We start from the raw sequence: 21,410 nt of genomic DNA, 5'->3' as shown, positions 1-21,410 counted from the left end.
TGATTTGTTTTATTTTTAATTTAATTTCTGATTTTATTTTTAATAGATACTGAAGGGAAATGGAAAGGTCATATGTAGAATAGTACTTTTTTATGGGAAATCACTAAAAACCCCAACAAAACCAATGCACCAAATTAGCTTCTATTTCATTTCTGCCCTTAGAAAACCAAGAAAAATGTTATTACTTTAAATTTTAGAGGCTCCTTATTTTTAGGACTTAAATAACAGCTAGTGCAGTGGTAGAGCTGCATGCACATGACTTCACCTTTCACAGAGATTTTGGTCTTTTGCTTTTCTTAGGAAAAAACCCATAATTTCACTGAACAAAGAATTTGACTTCTGATGAGTATTATAAATATGGAGAGTCACTTAAAAATTCTGTCTTTGATCTGATACAGAATATGCAGTCTTGGGCCAGGCTAATATTTACTAGAGTGGCAAACAAGGAAATCAAATTGAAATGTATATACCACCCCCATCACTGCTGCTGAAGGCTGGCCTGTGTGTGGAATGACAGGGAACTGAGAGCATTATTCACTCCAAAGCTCTGTTGATTTGCCTGGCGCATCACCTTGTCTGTTTCGAACATACAAATTATATAACTGCAGCTCCTACAGCAAACCCACAATTTTTTCCTCCTCAAGGTCTTATCCAACAAATCTATAATACCATCTGTGCAATATGTAGTTAGCAGAGCAATTTTGAAAATACCTGGGACCAAAGCCCAAGAGGTTCCATAAATCCTGTAGTTACAACTCAAAAGTTCCCTGGCCCCTCTACATCCTCCTTTTGCAAATATCTTTGGGAAAGAAAGGAAATCCTTGGTAGTTGCTGTACCCCTAAGCCCATCCAGATTCCAGCAGCAGATGTCTCCTCTGCCAAGATCAAGAATGACAACGGTCAAAGCGTTCATGTCTAGGAGAACAGGGAATTTCAGGTACAGAAGTTCTGAATAGTTAATTTCTCTGTAGATAACTGAATTATTGATTAAAACACAATTATCTAGCAGTTCCAGCACTCTGGACAACTGTTTTCTCACTATTATAAGTTTTGTGATCATGCAATGTATTTAAACCTACCTGTAATAAATTTTTCTTTCTGAACTTTCAGGAAGTGCATTTGAAGAACACAAGTAGAGGGAACACAGGAAACAGAAACTACAGAATGTAAGAACATGCCATCCACAAGAATGAAGAATGAATGTGCCATCTGCAGGATACTTTGCTGTAAATAAATTATTTGTTAAACATTGGAAGATTTAAAAAAAAACCTTTGTTTTAAAAAGCTTGATGCAATTTCAACCAATGGGCATTCTCCCAGTGAACAATGCAACTAAACATTCCAATATTAAGTCTTTAGAGAACAGAACATTTTAACCAGACCAGAGCTAAAAAATTCTGTGGTTGATATATTGCTGTTTGTTAACCTGTTTTAAATGTCCTGCACGAAAACTCTTAAAGTCCTGTGCCCCTCAAAAGCCTACAAATTTCTGGGCCTTTGATGGATCCAATTGCACTAAATTAACCTATGAACACTGGCTGCTGGAGTCATTCATCAGCCTTGTCTAAGTGGTGGTTTTTTTATTTGCACTTCTTTACAAGCAACAGGCTGTTTGTTTTACAATGTCTGAAAGCATTGTTTGTCTACCCCTTCATATTTGCACAGTTTGACATTCCCAGTAACAGCAGCAGTAAGGTAACATACACAGTTTTAAACATCCATTAATTCCATCTGTGGCATTTCGACAAAATATGGGTTATAGATGCATTTGTTTTAAGACAGTTTTATTCTTCCTTCTCTTGCAAACATGCAAATTTTTTTTTTTTTGCAATTTGTGAGACAAAAGATTTTTAAAAGCAGTTAAAGCATACATAGGCTCTCAAACCAGTAATGATTCTTCCAGGTAATTATTTTGTAACAGTATAGGTAACTTCTTTCTTCCTCCATATAATGCAGTATGTAAAATTTAGCATATCAACAATACACATATATCAAACAGTATGTAAAAAATCTCTGTTTTATAGTACAACGGTGCTATTTTATAGTTTGTTACATGAAAGGGTCTGGCCAAAACGGTAATAGGTAAAAGCAAATATGGAAAGACCAAGCCAAAGATTAAATAACAAATTACTTTCAAAAATATTCAGCTTAAATTAAGTAAAATGGCTTCAGATTTCAACATGAAAATAACTTCACAATCTTCAAAAGAAAATACTTGTTTTCTTTTAGATACTTGAAGGGTGGTGTTTTGACATCTGATTATGTGGAACGCAAACTCATGTGTAGGCCCAGAGAAGACAATTTGAAAAACAATTTGCAAAACAAGTGACTTCAAAGAGTAGTCCACCAGGGCCCAAATGTTCCTGAAATATCAGCATTCTGTTCAATCATAAAGGGGTAGTCAAGCTCCCCTCCATTTTAATTCTGCCCACAATCAGATGTGGCTTTCTTGACTGAGTTGGGCTGCATCTCTCTGTAAATCAGAAAAGCTAGTCTAATCACCAAATTACTAGTGTAGAATGAGTCCTTGAGGAGAGATTAACCATAACATCCTTACACCCTCACCTACAAGTGCCATTCATGTGCTCTTGTGGCAGTCAGAGATGCCCAGATAATCCCTGCCATCTAACTTTGATAGGCCCTGCAGTGGTCCTTCCTCGAATAACACCTCTGCTGCATTTTTGTAAATCAGCCCAGTGTAGATTGGCCAAGCAGTGAAGGGAGATAAGCAGTCAACAGTGTCCCAAGGTGAGCATTAAACCTGTCTGTGAGAGAAGGAAAGGCAGAGGAAGAGGGAGAAAGAGGAAGGCGCTGTTCCACCCTGTCCAAGAACTCTGATGAGGTCCCTTTCAACTTTTTCCTCTCACCATGCTGCATGTGGCAGGCTCAGGCAAGGGATGAAGCATTTCTTGGTCAGCTCCAAAGGGGGCCTGGAAAACAGTGCATGAAGGGAGCAGTTAGTGAGGTGGCAGATTAGATCTATAAAGGAAGTATCTCTTTTTGAAGGCTGCTCAAATCTGCCTTACTTTCTACTGTAGTATCCCTTCTGGAGAAGGAAGGGTTCTAAAAGCAAAAGAGGGACTGGATAAGTATTGACTTAAACACAAGAGAAAGCTCTCTCCAGACTGCATATGTACAGCTCCTCAGTAGTCCCTTGTGAAACAAGCAGGAAAGGTCATAAAAGTCTAACAAATTATTGTAGTTCCTTTTCTATTCCCATAGAAAATTTGTGGTTTGTATTTTTAGCAAGTGCAATGTATTCCTCTACAACTCTTTAAACCCTCTGCTTTCTGTGAGATGGATGTCTATATGCACAATAAGCTGCCATAGCAATGTAAAAGTAGAACAGTAAACGAATAAAAAGAATATGTCACAGCTCTCACTGACTGAGATAGTTATGTTGAAAAAGGAAGAAAGTAAAGAGAAACAGATGGGGAAACAAACCTAAAATATTTACCATCACTTCAATAAACAGAGTTAGCAATTCTGATACCTGTCACAGCTCCTGCAGGCCTTTTTTTGGCAGGGGGGATGGAGAGGGAAGGACTTTTTCTTTAGTAGCTGTAAGAATTCTGCAACGCAATCTAAGAACAAACCATTATTTTGATGTAACAGACATAATACATATTTCCATTTCAAGCCCCATGACCCTTTCTGTCCCTGTCTCTTCTGAAGTTCTAAGGGGAAGAGGGAAGAAAGGTGTGAGTGTAAAAAGAAATTTGGGATATCTGTGGCAGCAAGTTTCTTTGTAGATAACTTTTTTACTGATGTGCTTTTAACTGTATAACTATACAACATTTTGCATTAATCCCTGCAAATTAATTGAAATTTTTGGTCTTATCTTGGGATTCACACACTCACATTCATGCCACCATATTTCTCCTGTTGAAAACCCATAATTAGAAAATGTCACTCAGAGACAGCAATATTTATCACAATTTGACAACTGTCTAAACAAATTGGAACAATTCTTGAAAACAACTAAAATAAATACTGAATAGCTGCAAACTTCAAAGGCAACACTTTGCTTTACTAGAGAATAAATGATATCACAAAATGGGAAGTAACTCCAGCCCCACAGAGGTGAGAAACGCATGGGTGGGGAATGCACTTTGTATAAGAAATCTCCAGACTTATGGCAGGGAGCACATGGCAAACCAGTCAGTATGAAAGATAAAGGGCTGCATTAGCTTAATAATAACATTAAATCCACTACTTAAAGAAGTTGAAGCATGAGCCAAAGCATCTCCATCCCAAAAGTACAAAGCAGTCTGTCTTGAAAAACTTCTAATTAGAGAAATTGAAATATTCAGCTGGATTTTTAAAAGCACTCCAGATATTTAGGAGCTGGGCTCCCACCGGATGCTATTGATTCTCATAAATCACTGAAATGGTAAACAAAAGCCCATTTCTCATCCTTCCCTATTGTGTGAGTCACATGACAGAGATCTCTGCTTTCTAGAATAGACCTAAAATTCCAACTATTACACAGAATATCACTTAAATGCCTAATTTAAAAAGTGAATTAAGCCTCATTATTTTCAGTCAGTCCAAAAAGCACTGCAGATCTAAACCCACTTCAGTTAGTATCTCTCTTTCATCAGGGTATCAAAATTTAAGTCTCATCTCCCTAGTAAACTAATTAGTCATTAAGAGTTTAAATAGAAAATCAACAAATTCTTTATCCTGCTCAAAATGTAGTTATAAACCCACATTTCCATGAAGGACTTGTATGAGCTTATTTGCACCATTCAGCCAAGAGAGACAAGAAAATCAAAGCCTGGGATATTGCATCCAGTCCTGGTAGATACATAAAAATACCCCCCTTTATTTCCCAAGGCAGCTTACCCTGCTGGTCCCTTTAGTAAGATTGAAGGGTGAATTAGTGGCCAGCTTTCTTTACAGAAGTGAATTCCAGGAGTCACAAAACTAGGAGTCATGCTCAGTTGCCCCTGAGCTCCTTGTTCTCTCAGTACCAATGGTTAAAGTTGGTTAATGAAGACCTCAGGCCAAGCACTGTGTCTTTGTGGCTCTCCATTCAACAAGCAAGTGCATGATATGACAAGATCAGAAAAGTGTATTTGCATATTTGCTTTACCTGTTACTGATTTGGCCAACAATGCCAAAGTGGTGCTATTGTTTTGTTTAAGAAAGTACTTGACTAAAATATAAAAGAAAGCATAAATATTTTTTTAATGTATGAAAATGACAATTACATAGGTATGGTTATTAAAATAGAAGTAAAACTAGCCATAACTTTTCAACTTTTTGTCACTCAAAAAATAGCAAAGTAATCTTATGTCGATACAGGTGGGGCAGGAATAAGAGTCAAAATGCCACAAAAATTCATAGACTTTAAATGAAATTCTGAATCCTTATTCCAAGTCAGAAATTCAGATGAAGAAAAGTGTTAGAAGTCAGGGAACTGGAAGCCTTTCAGATCATGCAAGTCCTATATCATACCAGAGATTTTTAAGCCACACTCTAGTCTGAAATCAGTGTAGAGTTTGGCTTGGTCAGTGGCATGATATGACTGAGATTTTCACTGTGCAAACATTTTTAGTTTTACCTGATTACTTTCTTACTCATGGCACATAAACAAAAACGTAATGTTCTTAAAACCAACAAAAGATGCAAGCATATCTGAATTTAACTAGGAATGAAAAAAATTATTCCTCACAGGAAATTGTTGGGTTTTTTTAAATTCTTACTAGTTCCAAATTGTGAGAAAAAGTTGAAATATATGGCTAAGAGTCTGTGAACTATTTTTCTTTTATTACATTATGTGGTCACCATGAACAACCTTATGTGCAAAATTTCACATTTCTTTTTTTTTTGTTTTGAAATTATGCTAAGTTAAGCCCAAAAAGAGATTCTGGGAACCTATAGGCCAAATAGAATACTTATGTTGTTCTGATGAAGGTATAATCAATATATTTAAAATGCTTTATTTTTAGTCTGAAAAGGAATAGAAATAATTTATTTGAGAGGGTCTGCTTATACTGGTCCCTCTTTTTAGGATACTGGTCAGTGGAAATTAGTCTTCCAAACACCCAACTTCTAATCAAAACCAATGTTTTTCCTCCCTCCTGCTCTGCCCAACAAATTTAGTTAAAAGACTATTGCAACATAATTTTATTGTTTGTCTGTTTGTTTGGGAGGGTTGTTTTGCTTTGATTCACTTTGTTTTGATTCTGGGGGCAAGGGGTAAGGAGGAAGAGATGAGTGATATTTTTTTCCCTTGGGTACAATCCACATAAAATAAAGAATTTTTCTTAATGAGATTACTAATCATCCAATTCATGTGTGAAAGTGGCATTCAGCAAAGCAACTAGATTAAATTTGTCTTGAAAGAAGTAAAGAAAGATTTCAATACAAAGTTGTTACCCATTCTACTCCCACACTGAACATGTTGGTTCTGACAGCATTGGAATATTCTACTGGACTAAATGCCCAAACACACAGTATCTGATATATAGAAATCTTCTTTGACTTTTTTGTTTTTCACACAAAGGGTGTTATGGGAATGTCAGAAATTTGATTACACGTCATGCAGTATATAGAGAGGCCATTCTGGCAGAGGCCAAAATAGGAAGGATTTCCTTGATGATTACATTAGGAAATCTTACACTAGCTGCATAAAGGGTGTAGCTGTGTATATATACACATATACAGACACATGTACATATATATGGGTATATATAGACAATGCTACAGTTTGTGCATGTCTATGTGCATGTGTGTGTGCACGTGTATATTATGCTTTTCTTTTTCCTGTCAATTAAAATTTGAAATGCTTGCTTTTTTTCTCTTCAGATCTTATGGATTATATTCAGTAATCCAACTGGAATCTAATTTTAGAAGAGCATTGTGTAATATGGATGTCACAATTTAGGTCCTGTCTTTGTTTTTCATACCTAAAGAAATGACCAGATATTTAAACCATAAGACTCCTCTTCATTGTCATCAGGCAAATATATTTATCTGTTTAGATACAGATATAAAATACTAACTCTGAGGGCGATATTATAAAAACCTTTATTAAAATTTTATCTTCTATTTCATTTTTCTCCATAAAACTTCTATTACGTGTGATTTTTTTAAGTGTAAGCATCTCTTCAAAGTATGAATAATAGGTAATATAAACAGAGCAGAATTATAATTTCTGTCATCACCTCAACTATTAATTTGTCATTTATATGATGTTTGTAAGAATAATTCATCCCCCTCTACAGCAGTCTTAACTACATCAGAAGTGGAAAAAGTTTAGCAAATTCCTGTACCCCAAATTATTTATAATAATTCTTGATTTCTCTGTGTTCTTCAGTAACTTTTCATTTTGCCAGCTTGGCTCACAAAAGTCATAAAAAGCACCAATGTGATACTTCTGCTGCTAAACATTTTTTCATACAAGTATTAAGCATACACCCACCTAAAATATCCACATATTCACACTTTATTGAAGTTCTTAAGAAACAAAACAAATACAGTTGAGAGATAATTTTTCACACCATTTTTTAACTAAATCAAAAGCATTGCATTTTATTGTATTTTCCATTCATTAGTATAATTTCATTCCTCTAAAGCAGCAGCAAAATAACTGCAGAACAAAAAGGACTCTATCCTGACAAGTTGGATCATGCTTCACATACTCATGTTAAAGAAAAAGGTTTATTCAGATAACTATATAAACAATTGATTAAATGAAACTCATATTTTGCAGTGAGATATTTAACTTCATAAATTTAAAAATCACATGAATGTTCCAGTCTTCCTGGTTTACTGGCATTAACATGACTTATGGTGTGAAAAAATCCTCACTTTAACAATGATCAAAGACAAAGGATCCAAAACCAAGACTAAAGTGTTATCAATTAAGAGGTAAAATGTCCTTACTTTGTGAACAGCAATGAATTCAATCTTTCTTTTTTTTCACTAGAATTTCAAATGCAATTGATATAAATACTGCATACAAATTGTAGATCTCTTCATTATTTCCACTTAGAGACAAGTTTGAATATAATACAGCACGTGCAAGTGAGAGCACATGATACAGTGTATAACTCATATCTTTTCATTTATCACCATTTCTAAGGAATTAGTCCAACAGAATTCTATAGAAATCCTGAGCAAGGTGAAAAAAATAATTCTCAGAAATGTATAATGATAATAGTTGCCTGATTAAACTAAGTCTCATCAGACATGAGTCATAAAGCGCTCCACTGAAAGCAGATTGGTACTTCATTATATTCTGAACAGCTTCACCTGTAGTCTGACACCTCGCACTGCTTTTGTCAGAATGTGATGGTTCTGTTTCACAGTTTCTTAATCCTTGGAGTCATAGGGTTGAATATTAAACATGTTTATCAAGACTAAGGATGTCGGGAAACAAAATGAAAGTAGAAGAAGCAGCACCACCTGCTGCTGATAATCAAATCATGTATAAGCTTTCTTTTCTCCCAAATTACTGCAAAGCCACCCAGAATGCTAAACAAAGAGATTATTAGCACTTGCTTTTTAGGACAACCTTTCCATAAGGAGTAACTGTCCTCTCTTTCTTCAGTATTGGACCTCAATTGGTATCCTGACTAAAACTGGGGTTTCCATGATGCAAAGCATGAATGTGGATACATGAGTTTCTGATTTCACTACTGAATAATCCTACTATTAACATTTCAAGTCATTATAACCAAACAGTGACAAGTGTTATGTGTTCATTTACTAGAAACCATTTAAATATCTATTAAAGTTCTAACTGGATTTATTCTTTCTTTTTTATTTTCTCGTGCTTACTCATAATACAATGTCACTACTTGATGACAAATAATATTTCATACTGTGTATGTAACATCATTGTGTTGCAGAATCCCCCAAATACCTCAACAATGTCTTTGTTGCGCTATTCCCCCATCTAGCACTTATAAGCTTTTCTAGTAACAACCAATAAATCAAAAAATGGAGCTCTTGATATGTACAAATATAAAAAAAATTCAAGAAGTTTTGCTAGTTTGCAGTTCATGTAATGCCACCTTGACCATTCTCTTCCCCTCTCTCTATGAGCTGTCTAGAACAGTAAACTTTGCTCCATAAATAATAGTGTATTCATGCTTTTTAAGGCTTTTATATGCATTTATGGTAGGTAAAGGTTGAAAGAGGTAGTTGACTGATTTTCACTTTTATCTACTTTGATTTCAGTAAAGGGCTTTGTCACTCTGTATACATAAAGGCTAATGCACTCTTTGGTTTGTAGAATGTACTGAAATGTTTGCAACCCTCTTGGTATCAGGTCCAAAATGTGAAGCATTACTGTTAAGAGGGTATCTTTCTAATGTATTTGTATGTATAGTTTACACCTCTGTGAGGTCTAATAAAGGATTATGGTTAATAAAAAATGTGTTGAAAATTCATCATCCATGCAGATTTTGCAGCAATTTGCCTTCTTCCTTTCTCTTTCCTGGCGTATACATTTCAATTTTCTCAGAATACACCAAAATCAGGACATACCTTAGCAGGGTGATCAGGCTCCATTCATCCTAAAATAGAACTGGCATGAAAAGTGGCTCAAGAGCCTCGATGAAAGGAAGTGTCAGCAGATGAAATTATGGAACCTATAGATAAAATTGATAGAAGTGAATGACCAGGAACTGACTGTGTTCATGCACAGAGGAACATGACTGAACTCTGGTTTACAAAGGTCTCTCAAAAGCTGCTCACTACAACAGAACTAAGTGGTAGACAGTATTTGGCTTATATATCTATCACTTCTGCTCTCAAGAACAGAATCTGTGGGTAGGTAAATAAATATTATATGATAAATATGGTATGTTGCGGGAAAAGGAAGATTGCTATGAGGCAAGCTTCAGAAATATATTGGGAGTTCTTTTTTTAAAAACTGACAAGAACCTAGTCAAGGAAAAACAGGATGATATGGTATTTCCTAAATGTTTGTAAATTAGGTCCCTCATTCAAGGTTTTTTAAAAACTAAACTACCATGGAAAGAGAGGCAAGTTCTTCATACCTGCACACTGCTGCATAAAATGCAGAAGACGGACATCATCGGGAATGCCCAGTTGACGGTGGAGTGGCACCATATGTGAAACCTTGATGCAATCTGTTCCAGCACCCTCAGTGTTCATCCTTTCCCTGAATGAGCAGAAGGGGGGCACAGTAAGAACACAGTTCATAGGTGACATTAAGGCAATCAGACTGATCAGGCATGATGATGGTAAATCTATGCAGACCATTCCCCGTTGTCAATTTGTCCTTCAATGTGCATGTCCACAGCTCGTGGCCCTCTCAGATGGGTGCACTATTTGCCTTTTTCAGCCACTAAACTCACACATTTTCCTTAATCTTTCTAATATGATTGAAAACAGCCTCACAACACCATAGTGCAGCTCCCTTACCACCCTCCTATGTATTCCATGTGGTCCCAAACACTTGTGTATCTCCATTTGGTTGAAGTGCTTCATAATTCCATCCACTTTAGTTGTGGGAAATGCTCCTCTCTGCCAGTGAACTCTGGTGCTGGAAGGCCTGAGGACAGCCCTACCACGGCAAAAACTGACAGAAAAATGCCTCTGGTTCAAGAAGTTCCAAAATCGTGAATCAGTGGAGGGTAGGAGTTTCACTGCATGTTGCCTTGTTCTAGTATTTTTACCTAGATATTGATTAAGGCTAAAGGGCAAAACAGTTTCCTGGATTGGTTGCCCCATTTAATCTTTACTCTGACTCCTTGTGTTTTTATCTTGCTGCCATTCCAGATTCCAAATGCACAATCTCTAAGTGCACAATCCCTGAAGTGATATCCTTCACGCAAAATTCTCTGTATTTAAACATTTACAGGCAATAATGCTTAAACCCACACTGTTTTATCCTAATATTTTAGGGAGTTTTTAGTTTAAAAATAATTATTCAGCAATATTCAACACGTTTTCATTCTTACATTCTCATTACAAGATTCAATCAACAGAGATCACAAATGGAGAGTTTTGCAATGCAGCTAAGAAAAACTGTAAAAATCCATTATTTTTAATCTTAATCACAGTTTTTTAAAGTTGTTAATCATATGTATTGCATTACCACAGGTTTTTAATCTTACGTGAACAGCTTGTTAATAAATTCAACCGAATGGGAGGCTATGCTAACACAAGTAAAATAAGAACACAGATTGAAGAAATGTACAAGAAATTACCAACAGATCAGAAAAAATAAAAAGTTCCGTGTTCAGCCTCTTTCTTCAGTTGTGTGCTTCTTCTGACACAGAGAATTTAATTCACAGGAAATTTGATCTAAGAGTTGCTGCATATTAACCGAACCTAGATATTGACTTACTTGGTAATCATCTTATTTATTGCCCTAACTTGAAACAGGTTTTGGATCACAACTAAAGAAAAAGAATCAGTCTAGAAAACCATTGCTACATGAAAGACAGCAGGACTTGCGGAAACTTAGTGACAATTAGGACTATCAACAACAGCAGCTAATAATGTCATGGAAGACATTCTTATTTTATTAGTACAAAGTTCATACTGAATACTAGAGAGAAATAGACTGATTTTTTTTTATATACATGGACAACTTCATTAAGCTATGTGTGGTTTTGTCCTATATTTTCATACAGCTTGGTTTAAAATACCCTTTATTCTTACATTATTGCCTAAATTTTGGCTCTTACAACTTCTATCTAAAAAACTGTGTACAAGAGATACAACAAGTAAAAATATGAAATGGATTAGTGGTGGTTTTAAGCCAATGTTTCATCTCTGTGAAAAGGAGTTACCTCTGAGAAGTGTTTTCCCAACTGAGAGGGTGACAGAGCTATTAACATTCCCCACATGTTGCTCGATGCATCAGCCGTACACAGATTTTCTGCCGGCTTTCTGCAAAGAAGTCATTTGTCATCTCTGTATTTTGACAACCAAAACACTGAGAAGAAATTGAACAGATCAGGAAGAGAAGTGTTAGTCAAACTGAGATAAAACAAAGATTAAAGCAGGATTTTCAGATTACCACTGGGCTGGTTTTGTTTGTTTGGGGAGTGCTTGGACTTAATCTTTAATAAAACAACCATTTCAATTAAAATGCACTGTCTTTGTATCAGGCTCCAAGCTCTCCAGGACTTGCTTCTCAGCATGTTCTCTCTCCACTAGGTAATGTTTTTGCTCTTTTTGTTTGCTTTATCCTTCTGTTGCATATACCACCTATTCTTGCTACATGGTGAACTGACGCAATAGGAAAAGTGACAAATGTCTTCCCAGCCCTTGCAACAAAAAAAGTTGGTAAAGTCTACTGGTTTGGGCATGCTGAGAGATAAAAGTTTGACTGCCATCAGGCTAAACATCGAATGAAATCAGATCTCCCACTGATTCTGCACATACCTCAATTAGCTTAAAATTTGCAGGGGGAGGAGGGAAAGCCACAATGCCAGAATTTTTGGGGTGCCCAGTGCTACACCTTTAAGCATGCCCTCAGTCCCTCATGGCACACAACATAACTATAATCACTTGAAGATATTTTGAGTTCAAAAGTAGACAGAGCAGGGAAAACCAGCTCTTTCCACCATTAACAGACCACAGAGAAGCTGCCAATTTTTATTGGATTATTTATAGGATTTCAGGTACATTTTTCCTTAATTATTTAATTTTCAGTCACATCTATAATTTTTATTCTAAATCAAATTACAGAGAATCAGTCTCTTACCTGTGTTTGAATTCATATGGATTTTATTAAAACTACCTGCCTGCAGAATCCCCACCAGAATTGGTATTCATATTGTGCAAGGGGGAGAGTTTTCTTCATTTCACATTCTTCAAACCCTTACTTTTCAAATAATGCTTTATATCATTGCCTTTCCTGCAGATCTTCATCTGGATATTGTTATCATTGTTGGTACTTCCCAGCTTCAAATATTTTTTTGTACACATAACTTCTAGAGCCAAATCAGTCAGTAAATTTCTTGGTAATTTAACATGCTGAAAACAATCCTGTACTGCTTTAAGCACATTCTGTTGTTGTTTAGTAATCAATAAATAAGCAATTGACTTCAGACAAAACACTTCAAGTAGCCTTTTATGCAAATAAATCTTACTATCAAACATTTCCTGCTGCTCGTGTTTTGTTTAAACAGAATTTCTCTTTTTTTTATCCATCTTTTAAACTTCATTCAAATATTACATATTCTCTGTCATGCCAGCCAGAGCCACTGCACCAGTTAATATTAAAACATGCCTTCCCATACTTAATCTCACTTTTTGCTCTACCTATCTCACCATCCATACTGTTTTGAATCTCAAAATCAAGATAATTTAAGGCTGAACTTGCACCATGCTAACTGTATCCAAGGCCCCCAGTGAGTCAAGGAGTTTCAACAGCACCTTACAAACTTAGATCTGATGTTCAACTATGGACACTTCTACTGCCCTCAGAGGTAACCACTGACATCCAGGTTCTCTTTTTTAAACTTCCCAAGATTGCAGCTTGTGTTTTTATACCCTGTCGAATGCCAGAGTCCAGCAAGTCTGGCTCTGAATACTTCTGTAATTTTGAGGATAAAGTCAATCTTCTTTCTAATCATTCTATTCTGAGACAAACTGGAACTTTCCTGGGCACTAAATAAAGAAAATCTCTGGTTTGAATGATTTCTCTTTTAGTCTTTCTGCATTTCTATTTCCTTTCTAAAAAGAAACAGACTGGTTCTTTAAACTTACTTATTCTAAGCCCCAGTGCAGTAACAGAATTACCAGGATGAAATGCCATCCAAGTCTTGGGCCAAGACTCGGTAAGTTATTTTAATCAGTACATAAATATATACCATAAGTAGGCCCATTAAAAAAAAAATCCTTCTCAATAATGAAAGTGATATTGATACAATTATTAAAATTCTTGCTGCAGAAATATTTTCCCTGTAAGTTTATTAATATAGATATATTATATTTTTCCTTTATGAACTCATGATATGCCTCATGCTACTTCAACAGAAGGCTTTGCAATGAGTTTTATTATTTTTTAATTTCTCTGTTTTTTCTTCCTTCACTGACATTCTTCAACAATATTTAATACATGGTACATTTAAATTGTATTTCATTTAAGGATTTTAAATTACTATATGTCTTTCAGATAAATTACAAATTATAAACTTCAGGCTGCCTATATTTCACATAGCTCAAACTTCTTCCCCTGCCAGAGTTAAACTCCCTTGACTAGATTTTGTTTGGCTAGTTTCCATTTATGCTGTCTTACTTTTCTCCTTTCTTCTATTCCTTTGTCCAGTGAAAAAAAAAAAAAAAAAAACAAAAAAAAAAAAAAAAAAAAAAAAAAAAAAAAAAAAAAAAAACCAAAACCACACAAACCCAAATCAACATTTTTCCCTTTGATTTTTGAAGGAGCATTCTCAAAGAGTAAGGTTATTCACTGACTCCTAGCAACAGGAAGATTTTTAATTTCCTTACACCTTCTGTTTTCTTTACGGTTCAGGTAACATTGTTGACTGAGGGGCTGCCACCACCATTTGTTGGAGTCAGCTTCCCAGAAAACGTATAGATAATCACATTAAGCTAATACAATATAGAATCATATAATATTGTGAATTGGAGGGGTCATCAAAGTCCAGCTCCTGGCCCTGCACAGGACAGCACCAAGAACCACATCATGTGCCTGACAGCGCTGACCAAATGCTTTTTGAACTCCAGTGAGCACTCCCCTGGGAAGCCTGCTCCAGGGCCCACCCTCTGGATGATAAACTTTTCCTGATATCCAGTCTAAACCTCCCCGGCAACTTCACAGAGTTCCCTCAGGCCCTGCTACCAGAGAAAGAGATCCGTGCCTGCCCCTCCTCTTCCCCTCCTGAGGAAGCTGTAGACTGTAAGAAAAGAACATTCTGTAAATGTGATTGAATTTTCATCTGAAAGTAATTTTCCAGTACCTTGACAAACTATTGCTTCAGAAAATGACAATTATTATATATCCTGTCCTAAAACTATCCTTGTTGGCATTATCTTTAGCATTCATCAGCACTGGAAGCACTTCCCTTTTTACTCTCTGCTCCTATTTCAACTGTTGTGTTCTGTAAGAACAAGTTTCTTCATACAAAAAGTATCAGCACTAAACATTCTTTCCCATCCCTCACATTCTAATAATTATCCATCTAGAGAATCCCTCAGAAAATATTTTTAACACTGTATGCCTTCTTATGTGAGAGTAAACCTAGGCCATGAGCAAGAAACTTTGTCTCCTCCTTGCAGTGTTTTCTATTTCTTCAAGCTTCCCAGTAGCAAATAAACACAGAAACTTATTTACTTAAAGCTGAAACTTTCCAAAGAATATTTTAAAAACCTCCTTCATTATACCTCTTACATTCCCAAATATGATAAATGAATCACACTGTTTTTATTTTATTATGAATTGGACAGAATAACTTCCCAATATCAGTCAGCACAATAGTGTCAGATACAGGTAAATTGTCCTTGGGACCTTGATTAAAAAAATCAGAATTAATCCATGAGAACACTGTGCTTTTCCAGTATCTTGTGATTTCTTCCTGACTTGTTATATCAGTTACTTAAACTCTCTCAAGCTTTAGAAAAAGCAATAATCATTAGATGTATGCAGCACATGCTTGTGCAGATGAGAGATTCTCCAGCTGCACAAAAAGCTGACTTAATGTGCAATATTCAATGTGAAAAGGGTTATCAATCTATCAGTGCAAACAGTGGAACAAACGAATGCAATTTTTATTTGGAATGTCTCTTCTATTCTAAAAAAATTTTTCAATATTTGGCTAAAAAGAATCCATGATAATTTATAATACAGTGGATTCTTTCCTATGCAGCTTGCCCCCTTACCCAAAAATGTCTATTATTTGCCAAATTTTAGAATGTTCATACAACTAGAGATACTGCTCAGGAAGAGAATAAATCTGCGAAATTTTAACCTAAAAAGTTTCAGGGAATTAAAAAATGCAAAAATGTAAAAGCTAAAACATAAGAGTAAATATATAATAATCTATGACAAAAGCCCCTCTAATACTCCCAGTTTAAAAATGTGTCACGTGGTACCTCAGGTTACTGAAGCCTTAACACATTATCAAGGTGATATGCCATATAATTTAAACATAACAAAAAAGTTGACAGTAACTAGTACAGATAATTATGTTATGAGATCATGGAGGAATAATTCTTTTTACTTCTGGAACACATCAGTGTTTTTCAGAAGAAAATTAAGCAGAATTATCTTCTTTTTGCATCAAACAAAAGGGAAAGAACGAATTCTAGCTAATTTGCTAAAAACCAGATAATTCACAACAAAACCAAGAGCAGCACTCAATAATTCCAGCACTGGTTTTACATTCACTGTTAAAACCAAATACTTTTCTGCATGCATTCTATTGTTCTAGAGTTGGAAAACAGAGCATCAAGTGTAGGATAGATCTGATGAGAAAGGGACTGATACCAAGAGGAAGTGCTGTCAAGCACTTATACAAGCATTTATACAATGTCCTTATCCAGTTACAAAGAGATTATCTATATTTATATATCATGGGACAATGCCAATTCACTCATTTAAATCTGCGGCTTATGTCTTTAGGTTTGCCTTTAATCATTGCTAATTACAGTTTTAAACTCTTTATTTGCCAAAGAAATTAATCTGTATGTTAAAACACATACATAAAGTCAACCCAGGCTTTTCAGAGTCACTTAAAAAAAAAAAATTAAGCTATTGCATTCATTTGAACATAGTGTTAGATAAATATATCAGATATGTGTGTATATATATATATATATATATATACATATATGTATCACTTACAATGCTATACAAGTTAAGTATGAAAGTCTCAGCCACTGGAATCTACCAGACTGCAAATTCAGAAGGTAAAGGACAGTAGCTGCTATTCTAACATCAGCCTAGAAATCCTACTGAAACCACTTAGTACCATCCTCAGGTATCAGAGTCCTTCTGAACAGGCCTGTAAACTAAAACAAATACAGTTTTCTACAACCATTGCCAACACTTAGCATGCCCTAGTTTCAACTGCAACCTGAACTATATACCTATCAATAACAGGTTTATTTTCATCATTCTTCTGTTTTTTCAAGAAAACAATGAGATTCTGTTTTGACAGAGATAGAAATTCAGCTACTGAGAGAAATGGTAAGGGGATTTTGCCTCTCTCTAATAATCACTTGAGAAATCTATGTCTAGATGGGATCAAAACAGGAATTTAGATCATGAAAGTAATCAAGGGATATTGATTTAGGAGAAATCAGCAATGGCTACATGTTTCTCAACCCTTTCTTTGTCAGTAGGGCTGCACAACAGAGACTATGCTGTCAATATGGCAAAAACTTCAAAAAAGACAAAAAACCTGAGACAGTTCAAGAAAATAAACCAATACTTTTTGAATTGCTAACAGAGACTCCTCTTCTGACCATCATCTGGCCAGTAAGATTTAAGAATCTTCTATTACAAGGGAAGCAAGATCTTCAGACAAGCAAGCTGTAACAAGTATACTCTAATTTACCAGCTGATTAAAGTTTTCAACTTCAATTAAAAAAAAGAGAATTCTTAAATAAAATTATATAGTGAATACAATTCCTTCAGTCTCTAGAGAATAAGACTTTACTCATATATGAGGAAGGACTAACAGTCAATTCAAAAATGACTTATCAAAACCAAATTGAGGCAATTAAAATGTGAATATTCATTAATATTCCTAATGACATTCACAGAGGATTTTTATGCTTAACCAAATGAGATTTGGGCAGTTTTTGAATACAGAAAAGTCAATACTCTCAATTTACATAATTATTTGTCATGCTGTCTGCTCAGAAGAGGACCAAGATTTTGCTTATTTTAAAGGCCTAGGAAAGACATCTTTGTTTCCATACTGGGTCAAGAAGAAAGCAGTAAGAGTATGAAAGCATATCATTATTGACAGAAGAGAAACATTCACAGAATCACGAAATGCTTTGGGTTGAAAGGGACCTCCTAAATCTTTAGTCCCGACCACCCTGCCACAGGCAGGGACACCTTCCATTGTACCAGGATGCTTAGAGCCACATCCAGTCTGGCCTTGAACATTTTCAAGAATAGGGCATATCCACAGCTTCTTTGGGCAACCTGTGGCAGTGCCTCACCACCCTCACAGGAAAGAACTTCTTCCTAAAATCAAATCTAAATCTACCCTCTTACATTTTAAGGCCATTCATCTCACCTTAAATTCAAGATCTGAAGAAGATAAAATTTATAACTGAGAAATTATAGTCCCAGTTTTCAGATGACTGCCAACTTGTACTTGGAAAATATGCTATGGAATATTTCAAGAATTTGAAATTGTCCTTGGAAAAAATGTTTTGATATAGATGATCAAGCGTGACTTTTATGTATTAGCAAAGCAGCATTTTGAGGAGTAAACACTTCTTTCAAACTCCTCATTTCATTGTTCTAGAGGATGCAGAAGAGTTCACCCAGGGCAGAAATTTGGAAAAAGAATGCCAGCTGACCCAGTTACAGCTTTGGGATAAAACATCCAAATTTGGTTATCTATATAAACAAATACATGCACCTACCTCTATAGAATTTTAGACATCATGAAACACTGAACAAGTGATTTCTAGTTTCTGCTAACTTTAGCTTTCTGCTTTAGCTTAGCATCTGCTTGATTCACTATAGAAAAAAAGTAAGAGGAATTTTCAAGAACTTTCTTTCTCTGCTGTGGTGAATGAGTCCAAATGAACACCTAGGTGTAACTCTTGATAATTCTAGTTTTCAGGCCTGGCTCTTAGGCAGTGGAGAAAAATGTCCTCTGAAAATGTCAAATTTATCCTGCCATAGACATGATGAGCTATTTTAAATAACAATGTTTCATCTCCCTATTAGCACAAAATCTAGGACTGAGAAATCATAACAAGGCTTCTCATACAGCAATTTAGAATACCTTCTCACTCATGTAACATCATGCTATAGATCCTAAATTTGTCACATCCTAATAAAAAAAACACCACAGTAAAGAAAAGAAATGAAGAAGGCTGTTACATTTTGCACATAAATTTCATGAAGTAAGGAGAAGTATTCTTCACCTTTAGCAAACCAAATTTACTTAACTATTTATTCTATTTCCAATGGAGCCAATTCATAGTAAAATACACATTCAAAACTAGGGGAGGAAGAATAGAAGATGGAAAGAAAATACAGCAACTTATTAAGGCTTCCACTGGGATGCTGTAACCAGTTTTTGCATCAAAGTCGCTAAATTGTGTAAAGGGATGCAAAAATAACCACTGGTCTAGGAAACATGACATACAAGAAAACATGAAAAGCTTGGGTTCTTTCAGTCTTGGAAAAAGATGGCAGAGTAAATGAAACACATAAAAAGACTCTTGCCTTCCATTAACTGCATTGTCTGACTGGCAATCAATGATATCAATGAATCTATACAGCACAGATGAATTATTAAACATTTAGCAAAATATTACAGATATGCATAAAATCGAGTTCAAAATTCATGATTCTGCACATTTTTTTAAATTCTTCAAGGAAAATCTGCTTCTGGTGTAAATTTTGAAATCTTTTATGCACACAGGATTAGGCAACATGTTTTACTGGAAATTAGAAATAAATTACCTATAATTTTTTTTTTCAATGTTCCTCTAAACTGTAAATGCATGTGACACAGAAAGGTATTTTACATCTGACAAAAAAGAAACTATTTCCTTTGTGCAAGACCAAGAGCTGAAATTTGAAGGAGGCATAGATTTCAGATTCATGCAGTACCCTGTGACTATATTATTTTAAGTTCTGTCTCTGGAGCAAATTCTCAGCCGAGACTCAGGATTATGCATAGCCTGCAAAATGTTTGGCTTTCTAAAATGAATTTTTTTCTTTAAAAAATGCATGTTTTTGGTGACTTATCTTTCAATAGCACAAAAACCAAGGCAAGTTCCCTACCTCCATAGTGATGGAAATCCTTGTAGTTTATACACATTTATTACAGGTCCTGTATGAAAATATTTGCAGTCAGTAGGGCAGTTAATAGTTTATTTCACTGTTATATTATTGTTTACTAGAAATAAAAAGAATCTGATTTCTCCCTTGGGAATTCCACTGATGTAAAGCAGCAAAAAGAGAAAATTTTTGTATAATACAGAACTAAGGAAAACCAGACGGGAAAGGAAAATCATATAAGCCGAGTGGAAACCTGCAAATGAGAAAGCTTCAGCCTGTTCTGAGCAAGAAAGAGGAGCAGTGACACCAAGGAGAAAACTGACTGAGAAACTGAAGCATAAGGAACGTTTGCCAGGGATGACTGACCAGGCTATCTCTGAGGATTCTTATGCAGTGCACATTTTGGTTTCTCTAACCCTTGATTTTAACAAATTCTTTTTTGCTTCCTTGCTTTCAGCCCCACCTTTTTATTCCTCTTCTAGCTCCCACCACTCCTGTTTGGCTCCTTAGCTTTACTTCTCTAACTTCTTGCAGCAATTTTAGCCCCAGTATATTCAATGAGCTTCGCTGAATTTGGCACTCACCTCTTGGTTTAAAGTGACAGACACGGAACTGTAAGAAGGATTGGAGAGAAGCTGCAGCTCCCTGACTTCAGTGTAGCTGAGTGTATGACAGCTCAAATGTGATGCAATTCTGGCTAATGGAATAATACCACTCATATGTTACGTGCAGTAGATGACAGCAGCTCGGAATAATTCAATTATACGTTCCTTATATTAAAAAACTAACAGTAATTCAGCTATAAGCCTGCCCAAAAGCCCCATCCAAAATTAAGTATGATCAGTTGAAACCCCTTTTATTAGTGGAGCCAAAGAATAATTTCAGGTTGACTGGTGTTTGGTTTTGTTTGTTTTACTAGAAAGACATAGAGCATGACTATTCTGCAAAGCAAATATTTTTACAGTCCATTACCCTTGTAACAGATAAGTAAAAAACAAGTTGGGGAAAAAACATCTAAAAACCTTGTGAATGTATTCATGGCATTCAATTCAGAGAGAAATCAAGCTTTTCAGCTTTGATGTCTTGTTTTGAGACTGGTTAATCAAACACATAGGGGCTCTCTGTACAATGCCAGCTACAGGTTTAGCTCCTACATATAACAACTGGTGAAGGCACTGGCAAAAGAAAATTCCTGAGTCTGTGCACAAGAATAAACTGGAAACTTATCCTTCCCAACATTATGAAAAACACACTCATGATATGGCACTGAGCTTTGGAGTGCTAACATTCCAAGGCTCATGCACCAGGCAACATTCCTGTCAGCCAATTTTACATGCCAGATGTCTTAGAGGAAATGAGATCCTGGAAGAGAGAAACCAATAGAAAAAAATACTAGATTTATTTCATGAAAACATGATCAAGTTCTTTTAGTACAGCGAAAACTACAGAACAAATTCTGAAGGTC

At 35.5% G+C, this 21,410-nt stretch overlaps 1 protein-coding gene and 1 long non-coding RNA gene across 3 annotated transcripts in view; one reads left to right on the top strand and one right to left on the bottom strand.

Annotated features, from left to right (window-relative positions):
- IGF1 (insulin like growth factor 1) overlaps positions 1 to 9,392 on the top strand; it is a 54,755-nt gene extending 45,363 nt beyond the window's left edge. Inside the window, exon 4 of the mRNA XM_038154406.1 lies at positions 1,111 to 9,392. Within this exon, the coding sequence (XP_038010334.1) occupies positions 1,111 to 1,170 (60 nt within the window). The 3' untranslated portion in view covers positions 1,171 to 9,392. The remainder of the gene's footprint in view (positions 1 to 1,110) is intronic.
- A 565-nt stretch (positions 9,393 to 9,957) lies between these two features.
- On the bottom strand, positions 9,958 to 20,670 carry LOC119708491. Of its 2 annotated transcripts, none has more exons than XR_005259087.1 (3): positions 19,949 to 20,670; positions 11,784 to 11,929; positions 9,958 to 10,144 (listed from the first exon to the last, which is right to left on the bottom strand). It is a non-coding gene; the product is annotated as an uncharacterized LOC119708491 (long non-coding RNA). The 2 variants fall into 2 exon arrangements; XR_005259086.1 differs by having other exon boundaries at positions 20,530 to 20,670.
- Between the last annotated feature and the right edge of the window lie 740 nt (positions 20,671 to 21,410).

This window comes from Motacilla alba, chromosome 1A, assembly GCF_015832195.1.
Source record: "Motacilla alba alba isolate MOTALB_02 chromosome 1A, Motacilla_alba_V1.0_pri, whole genome shotgun sequence".
Taxonomy (NCBI): Eukaryota; Metazoa; Chordata; class Aves; order Passeriformes; family Motacillidae; genus Motacilla; species Motacilla alba.
The sequence above is the reverse complement of the archived record's forward strand: the minus strand, read 5'-3'. Positions and strand labels throughout refer to the sequence as shown.